At 28.7% G+C, this 23787-nt stretch overlaps 1 protein-coding gene across 3 annotated transcripts in view; it reads left to right on the top strand.

Moving 5' to 3' along the window:
* Positions 1 to 23787, top strand: part of LOC107443943 (BAR/IMD domain-containing adapter protein 2) — a 255616-nt gene that overhangs the window by 182973 nt on the left and 48856 nt on the right. For all 3 annotated transcript variants that reach the window (XM_071183633.2, XM_043039373.3, XM_043039369.3), the window contains 5 exons: positions 7323 to 7384; positions 11271 to 11342; positions 14508 to 14636; positions 18666 to 18731; positions 22036 to 22122. In XM_071183633.2, coding sequence (XP_071039734.2) covers positions 7323 to 7384; positions 11271 to 11342; positions 14508 to 14636; positions 18666 to 18731; positions 22036 to 22122 — 416 coding nt within the window. The remainder of the gene's footprint in view (positions 1 to 7322; positions 7385 to 11270; positions 11343 to 14507; positions 14637 to 18665; positions 18732 to 22035; positions 22123 to 23787) is intronic.

Below are 23787 nucleotides of genomic sequence, written 5' to 3'. Positions count from 1 at the left end.
TCAAAATTAAACGCGACTTTTCCAACTTCCTTTTAACACAAAAGAATGAGTTTTAACAGGAAAAGAACAGGAGTTTGCCCATTCTTTTTCCTCTTCCTAATCTCTTCATTACTGATTTAAATCATCACACTTCCCAACGGAGGCGTTAACGAAATTAAAATTAAGAGCTTTAAAAAAAAAAACAACTCACTGAAGATCCTTGTTTCCTTCTACGTAATTTAGAAATTGTTCCATTCTGGAATTCCCCTCTCCCGGATTCCCCTTCAATTTCTACCAGAAGCTCCAGAGAGAGAGAACTGAACAAATAAAAACTGACACCCCCCATCTTAGGCTGCAGGATCTTAATGGCCATAAACGCAGCTAGGCACCAGCTCAACTCGCCTCGATATTGATGGTTTCGCTGCATCGCACATAATCACCTTAGCGTGGCACGCTGCGTGTAGGAGGCTTTCGCGCCAAATCTTCTTTTAACCCTACCCCCTGCTTCCTCCTAAAGGTTTTCGTCTATAAAAAGCATCCCTAACCCATAAAATAAAATATCTGATGCCCCTTCCACCCCCATCTTCTTCTTCGTATTATTTTTTTTTATGGAGTCGTGAGCTTCCCCCTAAGATTCCGTTTTCTTATTGGTTAGATATATTGACCATAACCTGTCACCAACCCTGTGACTTAAGTAATCCTATTCAGTTTTTTTATAGGAAGAATTTCCAATGCCAACTTACTGAGCATTTATTTTTTTTATATTTGCATACATATGTCCTTTTTCCTCCGGAGTACAATAATATTGCGCATGATATTGTATTTAATTACAAGGATATTTAAATACATGGTATTATGTTCACTTCTCCATTTCTTATATAATCTTTAGATTAGAAAAAAAAACGAATGTTCTAGGAATAAAAATAAAAGGAACGCACTAATAAAAAGACTACTAAGGCTGAGATAAAGTGTTTTTAGGTTGAGTACCCCCTCAATGATTGCTCATTTTATGAAGAGGTGACCAAGGGGTATGTTTTCAATCTTCGGAAAGAGTTAGTTGGTAGAAAAGCTGAAAGGGGGGGGGAATGGGGGCTTTAGTTTTTAATTAAAGATTAATTTAGTACTAGATGAAAAAAATATTCGCACGAAAATATACGATGAGACAAAAAATTAAATGAATAAAAAATAAAATAATCTTAAGAAGGGCGCTGTATGTTTTTAAAAACTTTAAAGGAAATGCAGGTTGGATTCTGGAGGTAGAATTAGTATCATAATATAAAGTATTTATATGCAATTGCTTATTTCGATAATAGACTATAGATCTAATTTTTAAAACTTCATACCATGACATATTCAGTAACATATTTTGCCTCTAGATATATTCATGGTAATTTTGAAGCATGTAAAATATGTATTCAATGCATATTACTTACACTTGCTCGCTACACGCTCTAAATACAGTAGAAGTCCGTTATAACGGCGATTCATAATAACAGATAAAATTGTCGTCTTAGCAAGATTTTCGCTATAAGCAAATACATATATTTAATGTAAAAATAGCAACAAAAAGACTAAAAAGTAAAATAAACATATTTAACTTTTTTTGAACAACTAATTTTATTTAAAATACATATCTATGCAAAAGTAACTGCAAGTTCTACAGGAAAAAAACATATTTTTACTGAAAAAAACTGTTTAAAGATAAAAGCAGATTTTTTTTCTGTTTTTAACCGTTACCTAAACGTTGCAAAAAACACCCCTTCCCTTTTTTTTTAACAGACTTTTTCCGTATATTTGACGGTTTAAAACTGTTTTCACAAAGCAGTTTTTCACTCCAATCATAATCGAATTAAAACTGTTAATTTAAATTCTAGTTTTTGCCATGAAGTTTTGCTCACCGTAGGATAGCTATCTTTTTTTTAAAATCATTTTACGGTCATTTCCTATATTGACAGTTTTTTCTGCAAATTTAACAGTTTTTTCTTCTGTACAATGTAAACTGCTTTAACCTACAGATTGTAAACTGAATAATATATTTCTGCATTTTATGAAGAACAGAAATGATAAGTTTCTGAATCATAATAAGTTTCTACAAGAAGAAAATGAAGAACAATATTTTTGACGTCATTTGATTAATAGTAAAGTTATGAAGAAGAGAAATAAATCGGCATGTTAGATATGTGGTAGTAAAAGAAGCACTTTTTTTAACTGCGCCGCAGAATTTTCAAGAGTAGCCAGTGTTCGCAAGCACATTGCTTTGAGAAGTAAACTATGTTCGTTATCGCTTTTTAATATTGGCACCTGGCATAAATAAATATGTCTCACATTTAAGAATTTCTTCCTATAAAATTGCTTAATGCATTTCCCTAAAAATAATTTGTTGCAATGGATAAATGCGAGCAATTTTTAACTTGTTATTAAACATACAATTTTTGTCTCTTTAATGTTAGCATTGTAATGGCAACAGACCGTCGGACTTCTCGTTAATATGCCGCACACGTTACATCGTGTTAGCTGCATTTATTTTAGTGTGACGAATATTCTGATTGTGTTCGACATTAGTAAACACAAATAGCATAAGTCATAAATTAATACATAACTCTCGCCATTGTAACAACAAATAAATGCTTATGTTAGGCAAAAAAACAGCTACACATTTCCAAAATAATATCTCTTAATATAGAGTCTATTAATAACACACTAAATTAAAGCTAATTTTCAAAAGCTCGTTTCCAAAAAGCACCCTGTAAATGTGTTACCTTGCAAGGTTATAAAGTTGACCGGAAAAATACCGCTTCTGAGGAATCGAGGAATAGTATGTGAAGGAAGGTCATTATGACCTCACGAAACTAAAAACCCCATACGTTTATTATTATTATTGTTTCTGTTGTGGCATTTTTCTTATGGATAGCCACCACACTCTTCACTGTAGAGCTCTGCTTGGAACTTCGATCATCGTGAGATGATGAGAGGGGGGAAGAGAAACTGAAGGCAAAGAGGAAATGACTTTTATGTTGTTATAATACATCTTTCTGTTGATTTAATTCCTACTATTAGTTCACACTCTTCCTACATATATTTATATATCTTGTTCAAATTTTTAATCGTTCATAAAATACTTTTTATTCATCCACTCAAATTCAAATATAGATTTTTTTCAAACTTGTAGTTTATGACACTTGATGTTAATACAGTTTTTTCAAATATTAATTCATTAATGAAATTTGATTCATTTCTATTTTACCACTTAATAAGATAAGTCATATGATTTTATAGCAATTTATAAATTCTAATTTACAAATTTAACAAAATTTATATCACAGCATAAATAAAATATAAGGTTAGCCATGTTTTGACTATATTTGTGTAAAATAGCGCAGTTTTTTTATTTTTTGGGTAGCATCATAACAAGCTTGCGGAGTCTTCCGAATTCATTTGTTGTTTGGTTCCATTGAAAAATTTGATTGAAAAAATGCATCAAATTGAAAACACTACAAGTATAATAATATTGATGGTACGTTTTTTCAAGCTTAGGCGTAAAAATCAGTCGGAAGTTGTAACCCGGAAGTCTTACGGCGAATTTTAACCCCGAATAATTTAAACGAACAATTTAAATTATTTTTATTGAATTCTCAGACAACTTTAAAGGTGTACCTTTTAAGTTGCCTGACGGTTTAGTTATGGTTTGCTCATTATCTAACTTATATCAGTACAAGAGAAAATTTACAACAAAAAATTAAAGTGACAAGATTCATATTGGTTCCAGAATATAATAGATTTTCCACCAAGGGTACGCACTCTGAATTAAATAAAGAACTTAGAAAGAAATCTTCAAATGCTGTGCTCCTGAATGCGTCTTCCTTTTTTTAATTGATGTTCTTTCTTTAAATGACAAACTTTTCACAGATATAAATCTTTCAAAATTAATTTTACTCACCTTTCAATATCTTTCTTTCGGATGTTTTTCAAATGAAATGAAATCAAATTTATGTAGGAATTTTAAAATATTTTCTTTTGACCGAAGAGTCAGCTCATGAAATTTTCAAATTCAGACGAAACACTTTTAATGCTAACCAATCATGATACAGGAATGTAAATCTTGTTCGGATAAAAACCAGAAAATCTAGTTTCAAATTCATCTCTTGAATTTGACGTGCACTTGATATTTTCATCTGAATTCTAGGTTGTATTTCTCTTGAATGAAAAGCGAATTAGGTTTTCACTTTGCAACTGACTTTAAATTAAGTTGATTTTAATTTAATAGCTTTCACATAGTCAGACCAAATTATGAGTAGATAGATTTTTTTTCAAGCTAAAAATTAGTTCAGATGACCAGTAAATGTCTATAAGGAATTCAAACACTCTTTACCATTTCTCGTCGTAAACCTCTAATATATATTTTGCTTCCGAGTCTTATTAAAATTAATTCTTTAATGGTAAAAAATCCTCAATATATTTTTTAAGGTTAGAATTACTAGAGGTCACATTTTTCAGTTTCCAAATGAATGAAAAATTGCTGACAGGCCCTTACTCTATCATTTTATTCTTATTCGAGTATTTTTCATTCTCTTTTTATTCCTCATTTTCAACAAACTGTTATTTTAAACTGAATGAAATAATTCAGCAGAACACTAAAATATCTCAAAGGGACACGCGTTTAAGACCTTAATAAAAAAATTTATGTAGTATTATTTTTAAACACAACTTATATCCCTTTTATACTATTTGTTTCCATATTTTTTGTTTAATCAGGGACCAATCTGAAAATATTTTTTAAAAAATTGCTTTATCATAAACTTGAATTAATTATACTTAAAGTGCAATCTTTTCTGCTCAATGTCATTAAAAGTAACGCGTATTAAAAACTCGGATGAAATTACAAAACTTTAAAATCTGTCTCGAAACTCACATTTTTCGTACTGCCTAACAAAAGGTGTTAAGTTCGTTTAACTTAAATCTTATTAACTGATTAGTATGAAATTCAGCTTCATTATAATTTCTAATTATGATTTTTTTTAGTTTTTAGAAAAAATTAACGAAGCCTTAATTTAGAAAAAAATTCTGAATCGCCGCTTATTATAAGAGTAATTCACTTGTCAAAAATAACAAAATCTTTATAAACTCGTAACTATTTGCGAAATGAAATGGGTGTACACAACGACAAACTTCGTTCAATTTATGTTTAAAAACATTTCCCTAAACTCTTAAGGAATAAAAAAGAACCTGTGCGATAACACCTTAAACTTCAAAATTTTATCAAACTTAGAACAACAAAACAACCACTTTTTTTATTTTAAAACTTACGCTAGACTAATGACAGATCCATAAAAAAAAGAGCAAACATAATTAACGATTAAAAAGTCTTATTAGAAACCGCAAGAAAAATACTGATGACTAAACTTTCTCAAATGTTTGCTCTCAGCTCAGGAAACTTCACTCCCTACGAATTCGAAAAAAAAATCTGGAGTTTCAAGAAATGAATGGCATTGTGTTAGAGGTACTTTGTTTAAACAGGTCGAGAGTAGTGAAATCTCCGACATTTATAATACCATCCACGTTTAAATTAAGCTATAGTGTCTACATGTTCAAAACTCACCACACAAAATGCAATTTAATTAAGTAATATGGCGTCTGCTTCATTAATTGTGGTGGCAACGGCTCAGTGATTTGGTGTTAAACAGGATATGAGATAGGAAAGTTTACAGAAGCGCGAGGGGGAAAAAAACTTCATTAACTAAAGAAAAGTAAAAATGCAACGGGAATTAAGATTTTAATTTGGAGTTTCGAGATAATTTGATTTTAGTTGAATATATATGAAGTTTTTAAGATAAATTAATGAAACGTAAATTAAAAATTTTAAAAATTAGACAAAATTAAAGCAGTAAAAAAATAGACCATAAACAATTTTTAAAAAATGGGGAAAAAATGCATGCCTGGTTTCAGAAAATGTTTTTGCTAATCCTTATTTTTTATTGTAGGGGAGAGTCGGGTAGCCCCGCCCACCTAAGGAGTTTTGCTTATATTTCTGTATAATATTGAGTAATAATCAATATTTTTGCATGTTTCTATTGTTTTACCATCTAGTTAAATAATGCAAAAAGAATAAACCAAAAAAAGAATAGTTTAACTTAAAAAAATAGAAATTTAAAAAAACATGTTTTTTAGCTCCTTTCAAGATGTGTCGGGTAGCCCCGCCCAGTTACAAAAATTGGGTGTTTTGGCTATTTTTTCAGGTGTAAATGAGAATGACCAATGTATCGACAATAGATAAACCTCATTTATCATTTTTATCACAAAATTATTTTATTTATTACATATTTATATACTTTTAGTGAATTCTATCATTTAATAACAACAAATGTCATACTTTTTATCATTATTAATGTATATTAATATATTTCAATATTAATATATATTTATATTAAATATTTAACGAAAATAATTTAGTTCAAGTAACAATAATTAATAAGAATAGTTGTTTTTCTATATAAACTTATTTGGTTGATCTCTTCTTATAAACTTAATATAAAATACTTTTTATAAAATTACAAATTCACTTTGTATTTTAATTGCATTCAAATGCTTCTGTAGATTGATTCGTTCACAAATAAGTAAGCAAATAGCTTATCATAATATTTATGATTTCTTGATATTAAATTTAGTTAGGATATATCAATTACATTTTAAAAATATTTAATTTGCATTTTTAAATATATAAATTTTTGCATTTTTAAATAGATAAATTTATGTTTCATATAATATTAAAACATATTGGTAATTGATATATCCAAATTAAATTTAATATCAAGAAATCATAAATATTATGATAAGCTATTTGCTTACTTATTTATTTTCACTCATTTGTTAACGAATAATTTCTATTTTCTATTTTATTTATTAGCAAAGGATATTTTTTTCTTTTAATTCTTAATGTTACTTAAAATTTTTAATTCTTAATGTTATTTAACTTCAAATTTGAAATCTTAATGTTATTTAACATTAAATTTGATACTGGATACTTACTTTGAATTAGTTAATAAGAATCATATTTGTATTTGGCGATTTGAAACTATAACTTTAAATCGGGTAATTTTTAGCAAATTTCTTTATTTGTTAAACTTTGATTTATATAAAGAAATTTATTTATAGTTTCAAATCTATAAGCTACAACATTATGAAAAAAACATTATAGAGATTAATTGCCTAAAAATTTTTAAAATTTTCTAAAATATTTTTTATTATTAAATTTCCTAAATTAAATAAACTAAATGAATTACGATTTTTTACATGAAACTTGCTAGTGTCATTAATTTCAAACACTAAAATTCATTTTTCAATTTCAGGTACAGCTTTGATGCAGCTCGTTGAAGTTCATAAAGAAATACACGCTCAACAAACTAATATTGTAAGCAAAACTTACTATCCTATAAATCTTACCTCAATCTTAAGAACTTAAACTTAAGTACGTAAATATAAAACCATGGAAATACAAATTCATTGAATTTTAACTTTTTTTCAAAAAGTTTTAGTTTTCTGATTTAATTGATAGATTTAATATTGAAAATAAAAATATTATCTCCTGTTCTTTTGAATTTTTAATTATATATTTTGTGTCACTTCATCTCCTTATTTATAATAGTTAGATATGCTTAAGTGTACAAATTAAAAGCTTTGTATTATTTATTTGATATTTATAAAAATATCAAGTATATCAGTATAATTAAAAAATGCAATATCAAACAGCATGAAAATTTTAGATAATCTAGGTATAAAAGTTGATGATGTAGAAGTTTAGCCCTTTACAGAATTGTTTACAGTAGAGCACTAGTTCAGTCTTCGACTTCGTCATCTGAGCATCAAATCAAACCTATATAGCCTAATTTTTTCGACAATTAAAAAATAGAAACCAGGAATAACTAAGTGAACTTCACGGTTGAATGTAGGCTTTTGTTAAAAGAATTCATTTGGATTGACCAATAATGCGTTCTTAATATAGAAGAAAAATTAAGAACGCAATATTGTCAAATGGATTTATCAGATGACAAGATGTGGAATGTTTCGTGATCCCAACCCTTAATGTATATATTTAGAATCATTATCAATATAGAATTCGAAAACCAATATAGTGGAAAACAATTATAGCAGAAGCTCCATTATTTATATATATATATATATATATATATATATATATATATATATATATACTTTTTTTTTATTTTTATAAGCATCTAAGATTCTGAAACGAGAAATAGAGTTCTACATTAAATTTGATTATTTTAAATCCCACATTTAAAGCCAATTTTTAAATAGCTTATATTAATTTTATTCTTTTTTATGCGCCAATAAGCTCCTAGCTACATCTAAAAACAAACAAATTCCATTTTTTAATTTTATTCTAAATGACGCGCACTAACAAAGCGAAAAATATAAGTTTTCTTTGTACTCAGAAATATACGGGAAGCAAAATCAATTTTCAATAAGATTTCTTTCTCTTTTTTAAAAAAAATATATTTTTTCCAAACTTTTAATCAACATATGCTTGTCACAAAAAAACCCAGCTTTATTGGTAGAAATTTCAATTTAACTCAAAATGAAAATAACAAAGAAAAGACCGCAGCTAAGTTTTTATTTTATATTTCTGATAAGAAACAAAACATAAATCGGTTTTTATTCTAGCTAGCATTGAGAAAACGATATGCAAATTTAAATGAACGACTTAGAAAAATACCACCTGGGGTAAAGAAATATGCATGACAAAAGAAAAGAAGAAAAAAAATTATATTTTAGAATTGAGACAAAAAGTTATTCCAAACCTTCCAGATGTCCTGTTGGAAATATTTTAAAAAGAATCTAAGAACGTATTTCATTTTTCTGTGATTGGATATTTAAATATTAGGCACATGTTAAAATAAGTTGTGAGTGATTTATTCAAATAGTTTTGAGCTTTCGGAATATTTTTTCTTTCTTTTTTATGCTACATTCTGTTTCTGTCAGCTAAATTCCAATCAATATAGTCTTATATTAGAACAAATTTTTAAAGAAAGAAATTATACTCTTCGATTAATATATAATAGTTTATACGTGAATGTTTGAAAAACCATCAAAAACATGGATTATTATTCAGCATTTCATTTTAAAAACCATTCTCAGGAAGAAGTACAAAACAATTTCCAAAATTTTTACGCAAAGAAATAATACTCAAAAGCAAACTATTTGAATATATGACATTATTATGTTAGTGTTTTTATGTCTGTCCATCCAACTTACAGTAAAGCTTACTGTAAAGAACATTTTTCACCTGCACGGTTTTGAAACCGTTTGCAACTAGCATGGTTAAAAAATCCTGAACACGGTTTTTTTTTTAAAAAAATACTACTGGCAAAAGCAAACTATTTGAATATATGACATTATTATGTTAGTGTTTTTATGTCTGTCCATCCAACTTACAGTAAAGCTTACTGTAAAGAACATTTTTTACCTGCACGGTTTTGAAACCGTTTGCAACTAGTATGGTTAAAAAATCCTGAACACGGTTTTTTTTTTAAAAATACTACTGGCAAAAGCAAACTATTTGAATATATGACATTATTATGTTAGTGTTTTTATGTCTGTCCATCCAACTTACAGTAAAGCTTACTGTAAAGAACATTTTTTACCTGCACGGTTTTGAAACCGTTTGCAACTAGCATGGTTAAAAAATCCTGAACACGGTTTTTTTTTTAAAAAAATACTACTGGCAAAAGCAAACTATTTGAATATATGACATTATTATGTTAGTGTTTTTATGTCTGTCCATCCAACTTACAGTAAAGCTTACTGTAAAGAACATTTTTTACCTGCACGGTTTTGAAACCGTTTGCAACTAGTATGGTTAAAAAATCCTGAACACGGTTTTTTTTTTAAAAAATACTACTGGCAAAAGCAAACTATTTGAATATATGACATTATTATGTTAGTGTTTTTATGTCTGTCCATCCAACTTACAGTAAAGCTTACTGTAAAGAACATTTTTTACCTGCACGGTTTTGAAACCGTTTGCAACTAGTATGGTTAAAAAATCCTGAACACGGTTTTTTTTTAAAATTAACTGGCATGAAAACACTAGACTTGTGTTAAGCAGCTTTATGGTGTTGCCGTCTATGTGTGAATAAGAGTATCGTATTCCAATAGTCCAGGGTAACCCAAGAGGATTGCAGGACACTGAAAATTCATGTGTTGAATGTAATGGAGGAAATACCGCGGTATAAACGCTGGGATTCGAGCCCCGTTCTGTCGGTTATGAGATAGACAGATCGACCCTCTTGGCTTTGATATGTACCTATAATTGCAAGGAATTAAGAGGCTTCATAAGGTGAGCCTAGTTGGTGCGATAAAATTCTAATTGTTTAACCATATTAGGGGAAAGTAGATAATAAAAGGGTTTTCTTGCAGTTAATAGTTTGAATATCTTATGTAGGTTATTTGACTGCTTTGTTTGAGTATGGTGAAATAACAAGTATATAAATTGCTGTTTAACCATTCTTTCCACGAAATTGTTTACAGTATATATATATATATATATATATATATATATATATATATATATATATATATATATATACTGAAAAAAATAAGTTAATAAAGAATAACGACAGTTAAAATTTGAAAATAAACTATTATAAATTAAAATAAAACTAGAGCCAATCACATAACGATAAACAGGAGTAACCCGAAGGTGACGTCAATAAAACCGAAGAATATGATGGTAACCAGAAGCGGGGTTTCATCAAAAGTGTACAAATGAAATTTTTTGTTAAGCCAATTGATCCCGACTCTACACTTAAAACTTTTTGGTTTGAAACTCTTAATTTAAAAAACAATCAAAATCAAAGACGTAGTAATTGCATAATAAAATAAGAAAATTAAATAATGCAGATACCCTTAAATTACAGATACAAAAAATTTTATAGGAAAAGGATCCTATTATCACTTATATTTATTTTATTCTGATGACACCCAAAAATGTATGGAAATTAATATGAAGTCTATGCGAGTCTATGGAACAATCCACATGTATCGATAGGTAGCTTGCAACTGCGCTGGGCAATTTTTAGATCTTTTTTTCTTTTTTTTCTTCAATTTTTTATTTATTTATTTATTTTTTGCAGTACGAGACTGAAGAGCGAAGCTGAATAACACAGTTGGTTTATTTTTTTAATCCACTTACATAATAAAATGACGTAAGCACATAAAAATTGCAAGACGTGATTTGTTAATTTTACTGTTAAATGTTAATTTACTCTATTTTTCAGCTGAAAGCCTTCTATGTAGACCTTCTACTTCCTTTGGAATCTAATCTTGAAAAAGACACAAAAGTAGTAGCGGTAAGAATTAGTTTTATTTTGGTTTATTTATTCCATGGTTTTTAAATAAATCAATAAATATGAAAGCATATGAATTCTAAGCATTGAAGTTCGACGAACCTTGTGCTTAATCCAATCGAAGAAGGTTTTTTTAAATAGTTTGTTTTGGTAGTAGATACTTTAGTTAATTGACAAAAATATCTAGTCATTTAGCAAAAAAAGATCATCATTATTATTTAACTATTTTTTAACAAAAATATGTAACTAAATTAGTTACTATTATTATTTAAATGTTATTTAGCAAAAACGTTCTACTCAATTGGTTATTATTATCATTTAACTAATCTTATTTAACAAAAATATTTAACTAAATTTGTTATTATTATTTAACTAATATTATTCAACAAAAATATTGAACTAAATAAGTCATTATTTTTATTTAACTAATGTAGTTTAAACAATAATATTTAACTAAATAAGTAAATATTATAAATTAACAAATGTTATTCAACAAAAATATGTAACTAAATAAGTTATTATTACTATTTAACTAACGTTATTCAACAAAAATATTGAACTAAATAAGTCATTTTTATTATTTAACTAATGTTGTTTAACAATAATATTTAACTAAATAAGATATTATTATTATTTAACTAATGTTATTTAACTAAAATATCTGCACCCAAGACGTATTATATAAAAATATCTTTAATATAAACAACTTTATGTAAACAAATGGCAAGTTTTATCAGAATTTATTTTTTAGATATGAAATAATGAAAAGCACACACAATTGTATTTTAAATTCTCCCATTGAAGACATGCTGAATTTCAAATAATGGATGCATGCTGTCAACTTTTGAAATCTTCTGTTGTTAAAAGATCTTCTTTTCACTAAAAACTTTGTCCTCTCAAGCCTGAACTTGATTATAACCGTTTGTATACAGGCTCTCTCAGTACCAAAGCAACTCAAGCTACCAAGTATTCAAAGTACCAAGCTCTCTTAGCAACTTAAGATCCTAAGAATGTTACTAACCTGATTAAAAACAAAGTAATTGTTTATACTAGGCAGCATATTAAATTCTGACATTTAGAAACGTGCACGTCTTGGTAACAAATGAATATGTGAAATCATATTTATAGATTAACTTATCGATGTTTTATTGTTGGGAAAAGCATTGTTTTTATTGATGTTTAAGAGGTTTTCCTGCGGTAAAAAAAAGTATGTCATTGCATCATTATTAACAGCCTTTGAATGGCAAACTAGATTTTGATGAGGTAAAGAACGTTTAAATTATTCAATACAATGTAATAACTGTTTTTTAATTAAAAAAAAATATTTGTGTCAAATTTTCTTTATTGATTTAAATGGTTTCATTGATTTCATTATAATACAAAAGTAAATATGCATAAGAGTTTATTAAAAAACTCTCTAATTCATAAAAAATATTATAAATTCTCCAGGGAGAGGTTTTTGAGGCTCAATTGAAAGATACTAATAATTTTTAAACATGATAAATCATATTTTATATTTGAAATAAATATATCATTTCATAAATTGACTTTGTTTAGATACAACCAGAACTAATGACAAAACGTAGAAGACTTTTTCAATCGTTTTTTACAAAGGCAAGAAGGCATTACCAACCAAAAAGTAATTACGTTGCTTATCTAGTGCACCATTCTAGTATATTGAGACAGCCTTATAGTTAACAGTTAAAGTTACTAATGTAGTTCAGTCTTAGTAATCTTGAACAATTTATTTTAATAGCTTGAGTCTTTATCAGAGCTTTACGATATGAATCGTAGAAAATGGTTAAACGTTTTGTTCAACCTAAATTCCGTGAAGAATTCTTTAACTCTCTTTATTGTACGAAATATTTTCAGCATATATTATATGAGCGAAGTATTATACAAGTTTCTTTATTAACTTGCATGAAGATAAACACTACAGTAATACACTTACTGTTTTACTTCAGTTTCTTAGCAAAATAACTGTGTTTATTTTACTTTTTTATAATTTTTCTAAGAAACTTAAGCATTACAGTTAAAAGAGCTTTTTTACAAATAATCCAACTAACTAAGGACCTAAGTTAAGACCAAAAAAGACACACATTTCGGTTCTCTAATTAGTATTTAAGAGAGAAAAAAAATGTTATCAAAATCTGGTGAATAAATACCTAGAAAATTAGTGTAAAAACAACGAAAATGTTGAGTTGCTGGTTGAAATCTTACTGTGTTTTTTATTATATGGATAATTTTTAACTTACATGAAATGGCCACTTTTTCTAACCCGCAACCCATGCTTTATTGGGCTATAAATTGCAAAGCATTAACTCTATGACCGTTTTAACTGACAACTAGCTGTTACGTGATTGTTTATCTATATATATTTTTAGTTCATAGTTTCTTGGAAGCAAATTAATTTAAATATACATTCCAGCAATTCATTTCTATCCTGTTTATTTCTAGCATTATATCAGATATGTTAAAACAAATTTAAGTTGTACTGTACAATCTCACTACACTCACAAATAAATTGCTCAACAATAAACCATATTGTAAGTAAACCGAACCTGTCAGTATCCAATTATAATGAGGTATTAAATTAAACTCTAATCCCATTCAAGTTGAACCATAGGTTTAACAAAAAGTAATAATGTGAAATTCAAGAATTATTTGTTTACGCTATAACAATTCATCAAGGTATTAAGTTTGTAGCACAACTGAATACTTTAACTCGTTCTAAACTTTCTAACATCGTAGGGAATTTTCTGTAGTATTAGAAATATAACATTATTATTTGTCAAAAATATTATTCTTTTTAAAAAATTTAAACTGATTTCTGTAATTGAATTCATTTTAGCACAGAATATTATTGAAATAAAAAAAAAATATTGAAGAACTAGATTTCATTAATTTGTTCATAATTAAAAAAGTGTTTTTATAACTATAAAATACTTAACTTTTCCTGATAATGTAACTCTGTTAAATGTTAGATGACATTTTAGCAACTTCACGTCTTCCTCTATCCTGAAGGATTTGCGCCACAAAAACCACAGAGGCACATTATTCAAATCACGTCGACTTCTCTTACCTTATTTCGAATTCCTTCCCGAAAAATGTCAAAAAACATTTGTGTAACTGTAACTCATCCTTTTTTTTTCCTTCTATGTATTGCAGGGTGAGCACAAGCGATTCCTTCAGCAACACAAGTGTCACCACGATTCCTATCAGAAAGCTCTCGGCATGTGTAAGAAACAGAAGAAAAGAAGTAGGACGAGTTTCTGTAGCATCGGCAAAGACGTCAAAGTAAGGACAGAATAGAGATTGTTTGTTAACGTTTGCTCCAGTGAGCACGTCTGTTTGCTTTTGAATTAAGCCTATGTTTCGTCCTGTAGAAGCTACAGTTGTTTAACCTGATTAATCGTATTAGCTAAATTGAATTGAATCCTTAGGAACATAAAAGCAAAAGTTTTAAGACCATTTCACTTATCATCATTACGTTTCTGAAAATTTAATATACCAAGTGACTAAAGATATGAAAAACTTTGCGTTCTTAGAGGTTATCACAAAAATTATCGTAGATTCAAGTAATAAATTCAAAGTAAAAAAGAAAGAGTGTGACATGTACTGTTTATTGTGCTTTGTTAAGGAAGGGAAGTAATTTTTCCAGCTTTTAAAATTAGTAGCAAAGTTCAACAGTATATCGAACTGTTGTTAAGACTAATACAAATGATAATAGCTGCATAAGCGATTGGTAAATTGATAACTCCCGTGAAAATGAGAAAATGACGGGGTGAAGTTTCGCCCTCTATTTCTCGCTCCCGTGAAATTTACGGGATGGAGTGTTCAGTCGTAACGCGCCAATAAGAATAAAACTAATTCATTTCTTTTGCACGGAAAACATTTTATTTCTCATTTTACACACTAGATGGCGGTACCAGGATATTTTTAAGGTAATTGTAAATAGTTAGTTTATATTAAACTAGATGTCAGCACTAATCAAATACGTGTATATGGTAAAATAGGCACTTTTATGACCGTTTTCTTGAAAATTAACCGATCATTAAGGGGTTAAAGTGTGCTACGCTGTTGCTGCAAGTGGTGGTTATTTTGAAAATGTCTGTCATTTGTTGAAGAATTTTGTTATCATTTTTTATTTTATTGTAATTTAACAACATTTCTATTGCAATTGTAACCTGGCAAAAAAATTGGTTTCCTAAGCAGTACGCATTAAACCGTATATTTTTGTCTTCAGATTTTAATGATTATTTTTAAAAATAAAAACTTAATAGTGTGTTCATTTTGAGATGCTCGGTATCCCGAGCTAAAATTTGATACAAAGCACATTATACATTTTCTAGAACGATTACAAATATGTTTAAAAAAAGTAAAGATGTATATCTATGATACATTAAAAAATTTAGCAAAATCTTGGAAGTGTTTATCTCTTTTGTTTAATCTTTTGAAGAATGGACTGCTCTTAACTGTACTGATAACTTTGGAATACTTTTTCTAAAAAAACTATTGAAGCGATTTCCATTTTTTAAAATCCTCAACTAATACAAAAAAGGATATTTTTGATGTTTCAAAGAGTTTCAAATTTTAACAACAAACTTTGTTGTTTTAGATATTTTTTAGTAAGAAATTACGTTTGAACGTAAATAAAAAATAAACGACGGACTTCAAAAAACACTTTTAACCAATATTCAAAAAAAAAAAGAAAAAAAAAAAGAGTAGACAAATTTATTCCTTAGCTTAACAGAAAATGACTCAACATAAAAATTCTTAGAAACCACGACTTTAAATAATTATTTCTTTTAAGATTCCTTTGTTTTCAAAAGAACTTTTTTTGGCTGGTTCAGGTAAAAAAATGTAAGTCTTATAACAAAATCAAATAGTTGATTAAAAGTTTGTTTCTTCTAAATAAAACCCCATGATTGAATTGCTCACTCAAATTTAAGGTTTATTCAGGGTTTTTTTCTTTTCTTTCAACGTTGAAAGAGTTGTTTTTCCGGAAATGAGCGAATAAAATGCTTTTCCTTTCTTCCTTTCTAATAAATCAATACCAAAAAACAAAATTGTTTACCGACCACACATAATTGATTCATTAGTTTTTCATGATTCTATTCAAAATTAAATTTCAAATTGTATTTTCAAATAGTAGTTTTCAAAAATATTTTTTTCAATATGAACAATCACGTTTAAATATTTATTTGGCGGATTACAATGTCTACAAACACTGCCTTTAAATTTGCGTCAAAAATTTTTTTAAGTAATTTTAAAAGTTCATTGAACTATATTCAAGATAAAAATGCATTTCATTTATTGATTTTAATTTAAATGAAAATTGATATGCAAAGTTACTATTTTCGCAATTTCTTCGAAACAGAAGCATGTGTACCGTTTTACCTAAAAGCTCTGCATTAATTAGTAAAACAAAACAAGCTATAGGCAGAGAAATGGATTAACTCTTTTTGTTCTTTCGATGTATTCACAGATATCCCAAAGCTCAATATTGCCTTTATATTTCTATTTATTTTCCTATTCGTTTTTGGAGTATTAATTCAGATAATTAGAAGTTTCAATTTTTTTTCCTCCTCTCACTTTAAATTCCCACAATTCAGGTAAAATCGCTTTAAATAATACCTGCTCATAACCTGCCTATTTTTAAATAGCAATCAACGAAAGATCTAAATTAATAATAATAATTTATTGTCTAATATTATTAATGAAATAATAATAATAGAGCTAATAACCAATTAAAGTATAACTAAGAAGTATTAATCGGTTCCAAACTTGCAATAATTGCCAAAGTGTTGAACTCAATGTACCCAAGACAAAATTTATGATGGTACCATCAAGGGATTTTGATGGTTTATGTTGGCTTCAACAAGATTTTTGATGGTGCAGCATGTGTTGATGGCCACCATCATACAACAATTTCCATCATGGTTTGTTGGTTTTTGATGGACCAACAAATTCCAACATAGCAAGATGGAAAATGTTGCTCTATTGCTATGATGGTAAACCATCAAGTAAAGTTGGATTTCTCATGGACCAACAATGACCATCATATCATAATAGCATATGTTGCATTCCCTTTATGATGGTCAACCAGCATGGTATGTTTACTATTGATGGACCAACAACAGCCATCAAAATATGATGGAAATTGTTGGTTTACATATATGATGGTCTACCAACAAGTTATGTATATTAATGTTGGCCCAACAATAACCATTATATTATAATGGAATATGTTGTATTTCCTTTATGATGGTCAACCAACATGGTATGTTTACTATTGATGGACCAACAACAGCCATCGAAATATGATGGAAATTGTTGGTTTGCATTTATGATGGTCAACCAACAAGTTATGTATATTAATGTTGGCCCAACAATAACCATCATATTATGATGGAATATGTAGTATTCCCTTTATGATGGTCAACCAACATGGTATGTTTACTATTGATGGACCAACAACAGCCATCAAAATATGATGGAAATTGTTGGTTTACATTTATGATGGTCAGCCAACAAGTTATGTATATTAATGTTGGCCCAACAATAACCATCATAGTATAATGGAATATGGTGTATTTCCTTTATGATGGTCAACCAACATGGTATGTTTGCTATTGATGGACCAACAACAGCCATCAAAATATGATGGAAATTGTTGGTTTACATTTATGATGGTCAACCAATAAGTTATGCATATTAATGTTGGCCCAACAATAACCATCATATTATGATGGAATATGTAGTATTCCTTTATGATGGTCAACCAACAAGGTATGTTTATTATTGATGGACCAACAACAGCCATCGAAATATGATGGAAATTGTTGGTTTACATTTATGATGGTCAACCAACAAGTTATGTATATTAATGTTGGCCCAACAATAACCATCATATTATAATGGAATATGGTGTATTTCCTTTATGATGGCCAACCAACATGGTATGTTTGCTATTGAGGGACCAACAACAGCCATCAATATATGATGGAAATTGTTGGTAATAAATAGTTATTGCAAATAATAGTAATAAATAATAATAATAAATAATAATAATAAAAAATAATAATAATAAATAACAAATAATAGTAATAAAACAATGAGACTTCAAAAGCAAGATTCTTCATCCAAAAAATTAAATTTTTTAAAGCATTATTTCAGTTTAACAGAATAAAAATAAATCAATTTTTATTTTTACCAATGTTATTTCAACACAATACCAACAAAAAAAAAACAAAGTCTTTCTTTAAAATCATATAAGCCTTTTCTTTTCGTACTTTATTTACCGTTTTGTCTCTCTATTCCTAGCAATTACATGCCTTGGAGGACGAAAAAAAGAAATTGGATGTTTTCTGTGAGCAGAGCCTGAAACAAGTAATTTCTTTTATTTCTTCTGCGCCTCATTTCTTGTTTAATATGAATAAATGTATCCATAATAAACCGAAATAGAAGCGAGACAATAGCGTTTGGCGCGATCCATGTAATTGCATCATTACAGAAACAGCATATAGGAGGATGCGGTCCGGATTTCTGAAACATAAGACTGTTTTATTGCCTGGCTTTTTGATAAACAAAAAACAATAAAACTAAAAGGAATCTCTTTTGTGATAAAAGTCCGGCAATATAGAAAGTATTAAAACAGTGCTACGCACCGTTAAATGCTGGTCCATTAGCAGTTATTTTGCATAATGGTATTTCAAAAATTTTATAAACGACGCATTGTTTGAAATTGACACACATGAAATAAGCATTATGAAATAAAAGATTTTTTGCAATAAAATTGAGTAAAATTTATTGGTGTTCTATAAACACCTCACTTAAAATAAAATTTTAGAATCCTTGGGATAAAATGAAGTAAAAGGCAATTATTAGTCGTTTCAAATTAATAATTAGGGCTGAAAGGAGCAGAGACTGTATCAAAATCAGTTAAGCCACTAGGCGGTAAAAAAATCAAAACCAGTTTGATTTCTTGAATACATTTACCGCTTTTTAAACAAACGTGTTTCTTCTCTCTGTTTTCAAAAAGTATTGGCTTTTGACATGCAGTCAAACAAGTATTGCCATTTTCATATTTTCGTATCAGATATTCATGTCATTTTCGTGTTATTAGATATTGATTCCGTTTTTGTTTTCTTTCATATTTTAAATATTAATTTATTACTCCCATGACTTCCATTTTTTTAGCGATAGCAATAAAACAAAATATTGAGAGCTGTAATTGGGTACTAGCAATCACACGATTGTGTTTAATCACGTGATTGTGTATGGCGTGCTGACGTTACAGCTTTAAGTCTTGGAATTTATTACCAAGCTAAATCAATTTTCGGGTATCTGGGATAGCCTGGTTGGCAGGGCACTGGACTCACTTTTGTGAGAACGAGAGTTGTAATTCAGCCGGCCGATGACTTCCCGTGTAAGTAAATGGTAACTGGTGCTCATTAAATCTGTCGGGTCGCAAAGTCCTTCATGTTCCCACCACAAATCAATACCTCTGGGGCTACTGAATTGAAAATTGATCGTTCTCTGGTTCAGGTCAAAATTACGATCTGTGGAGATGAATGAATGAATGTATGAATGGGTCCGCCGAATAAATGGGTGAGGCAAAAGTCGAATTCTTGGCCATAGATGGCGCCATTGGGAAACAAGAACAATCGCACCCTTGCATAACGGCTGATTACAACAACATCAATTTTCGGGTCAGATTTAATTAGTAACCTGCAAGCGATCGCTGCGTGACATGCATGCGTGACATCGAAAAGGAATCCTGCTTAATAAATTAGAAGTATCAATAAAGTTTCTTTTTTATATATTATAAAAAAAATTAACAGAAAATTCAACGCATTCTCTTTTTTATTTTTTTTAAAAAAAATTTAATAAAAGAAAATGTCAGGTCCCTTTTTAAATTTTTTTCAGTGATAGAATTTATTGTGTAGAATTAATCGAATAGTATAAATCAAAACACTAATCTTAGTGTAAAAAAAAAGTCTGAAAATCATTTTTGAAAAAAGAATTATATTTCTTTGGGAATAAGATCGTACATCATGAAATATTATTTAACTCTTTTTTTTTTTAATTTTTAAATTCCGCTGTTCTTTAAGGGTAAAGGTTTCAAATGACAATCTTTTAACTGTTTTCAAACTAGCGCATTTGGTGACCAAAAGTCGGCGAGGTATCTGAGAAAGCCACCTTTTTGGCTTTCAAATCAAAATTTCATAAGATTGATGTAGCTATGACGCAAACAGTTTAATTGAATGTTAGGAATTTAATAGTTAAAACGAGCGGGGGGAAAAACCTGCGGATGAGAAATCAAAGCAAGCTAAAAGATTGAAAGCTAATTCCCTCAAGTACATTAGAACCTTCATACACTCTGCTCATCAATTATTGAAGATGACAAAAAAAGGGGGAAAAAACACGACAATCAGAAGTTATGATTTATTACACACCATCGGGTTTGTTTAAAATATGAACTGAATTATTTTCACTCACACCCATTTCAAGCAGAAAGATTTTTCATATAAATACATCTTTACAACAGATTATTATTATTTTTTTTTGCGGGGTGCTAAAATATTAGGTAATATTCATGTGTTCCTAATTAACGATGAAATTAATACGATAATTAACGATGAAATTAATACGATAATTAACGATGAAATTAATACGATAATTAACGATGAAATTAATACGATAATTAACGATAAAATTAATACGATAATTAACGATAAAATTAATACAATAGTTAACGATGAAATTAATACGATAATTAACGATGAAATTAATACGAGTATCCAATGACGACCTAATTCGAAATAATAAATCCTCGGTGATTCAGGAAGTAGAGCGTTCGCCTCCCAGTGAGGTGAACCAGGTTCGAATTCCAGCGGTAGCTGGTTGATACTTATTCTGCTCACGGCTTGCCTCAACCACAGTGCCGACGCAAAATATCATCAGTAGCAGACGGATCATGGGTTGGAATCTCCTTTCTGTCGGGCTACCCGTGAGAAACTTTCGTGGTTTTCCTCTCCATGTAACGCAACTGCAGTTTAGTTCCTTCAAAAAGTCCTCCACTGATTTTTCTCAATACTTAATCCAGGAGTTCACTTGTCTTCTAGGTAGGGTTCAAAATTACAAAGATACTTAGTTGAGCCTTGATAGTCATAAACTCAGAATTGGATCGGCTGTTTGAGCACTGGGTATAAAATAAAATGTAAAATAAAATATTAAATCTCATTGGAATTATACTATGAAAAAAAATATTGAACAGTTTTGTTGTATCTTATAATAATGTAGTGAGCTAACACGTTAACAAAAATAAATGCTGATAAGAGTACTTCTCAAGACAAACAAAATATTTTCGCCACTAAATGCGAGAAACAAACGTTCCAAACTAAGAAAGAAAAAGACGAAAGTGCCTCGCAGCAATGTTAGTCTCTTATTTTTTCCTGTTTTTTTTCTTTTAAACATATGAACCTTCAGAAACGAATGCAATTTGCCCTCACTTCTTTCCTAGACTGACAAGAAAAGAGAGAGAAAAAAGTATTTTCTCCTTTTTCTGCGGTAATACCATAGCGCCATTTTGTTTTCTTTGTGCAATCCATTTATATTATGCTCGACCTCTGGGTGATAAATAACAGATTGCTCATGTTGTCAATTTTTCTTTCTTTTCTTTCTGTTTCAGGCGATCACTCAAGAACGCAGACGATATGGGTTCGTTCTAGAACGCCAGTGTTCCCTAGCTAAGCACTACTTGGCCTATCATACGAAGGTAACAAACAACATCGGTTTTTCTTGTTGCTTCGTGGTTTACTTGTTGCTCATTTGTATTCTAGGAGCTCAATCCAACGGAAATCAACCATTTTATCTATCCTCCAAGGAATGAAGGAATCACCACCAACTAGAGATAAGAACTGCTTAAACTTCTGAGTCATGTTTTTGGGATAGAACAGGGAGACAACAAGTAGTTCATTTGCACCACGTTTTAGTTGTTTAGTCTTATTCTAAGAAACCGTAAAATAATGTGAAACATCGCAAAAAAATTCATTATTACAATTAGTTAAAGGAAACATTATTTTTATGACTAAAATAAATGCACTGTAAAAAAAATCCGGATCAAATTACGGTACAAAGTACCGGCAATTTGGATGCAGCATCCATGAAATCCATTTTACTTTAAAATCCATTTACAGTACTATATTTCTTTCAGCAATATTTATTTAATTAGAGTAATTTTTATGGTAATTATTACTGCTAAAAATGCAATTTATCGGATTTTTCGTTCTGTAACATGTTCCAGTACATATGGAATTTTTATAATGCATATAGAAAATATGGATTATCTTTTTACCGCAACTTAATCTGGATTTTTTTTTCACGGTGTAGGAATATATTGTTAAAAACTATTGTTCGAACGATCCATATATTATGAAATATGTACATTATGAATATTCGATAAATGGTGAAATATATGAATTACCACAACACTGCGATAAGAATTGCTTAAACTTCAGATTCGAGGTTTGAAGGCGCAAGGAGACAAGAAGTCGTTAATTTTGCCCCATGTGTTAATTAATTAGCTGGCTAGTTACATTCCAGAAAAAATTTAAAAAAGAAAAAAAAATCTGGTAGGAAAAGATCGACGACACTAATTACTATAATAATGAAAATTAACAAATTATAAATTGATTAATATCGATCAAAAATATATATAAAATAAATAACTGTGTTACAACTGGTCAACTGAATTTTTAATATTATCAGGAAAGTGATATACTATATATATATATATATATATATATATATATATATATATATATATATATATATATATATATATATATATAAAATAAGTAAATAAATGGACAAAAGGATGAAAACACTTCTATACTAATACATTTTTTTCATATTTTTCAAGAAAATACTTAAAGAATAATTTTATAACTTCAGAAGTAATTAGATCTTCTCGTATTTATCAATGAAGTATAAATCTTTTAGAGTTGAAGGGGACGAACAATAAATTACAAACGAAAAATAGTGTTTTTGAACACAAAGTAAAGCAAAAAATATCGCAATGAACTTGTAACTTGTAACATTAATTTTGGTTATAATATGCAGTAATTGCGCAAAATTTCTAAAGCTTAGCTTAAATATTCATGGGGATATAGACATTAAAAAAAAATTTTTTTTTTTTTGCTTTACTGTTTTTTTGCTATTACTTTGGAAATATTGAATAAAATTAAACAAAATTTTGATATAAATTTCAAATTAGTTACAAAATAAATTTTTGCTTTAAAATTTGAGAAAAATTTGTTTAAAACTGCACAAGATATGAAAATAAATACTACTTTCATTATAAAGTAGTTCTTTAATACAGCGCATGCACGGGAGAAATTAAAAATTAAAAAAAAACTTTTTTCTTTATTTTGTAGTGAAT

The sequence above is a fragment of the Parasteatoda tepidariorum genome, chromosome 7, assembly GCF_982258835.1.
Source record: "Parasteatoda tepidariorum strain Cologne lab strain chromosome 7, Ptep-v5.0, whole genome shotgun sequence".
Classification (NCBI taxonomy): domain Eukaryota; kingdom Metazoa; phylum Arthropoda; class Arachnida; order Araneae; family Theridiidae; genus Parasteatoda; species Parasteatoda tepidariorum.
Note: the sequence above shows the minus strand (reverse complement) of the source record. Positions and strands in the feature narration are given on the sequence as shown.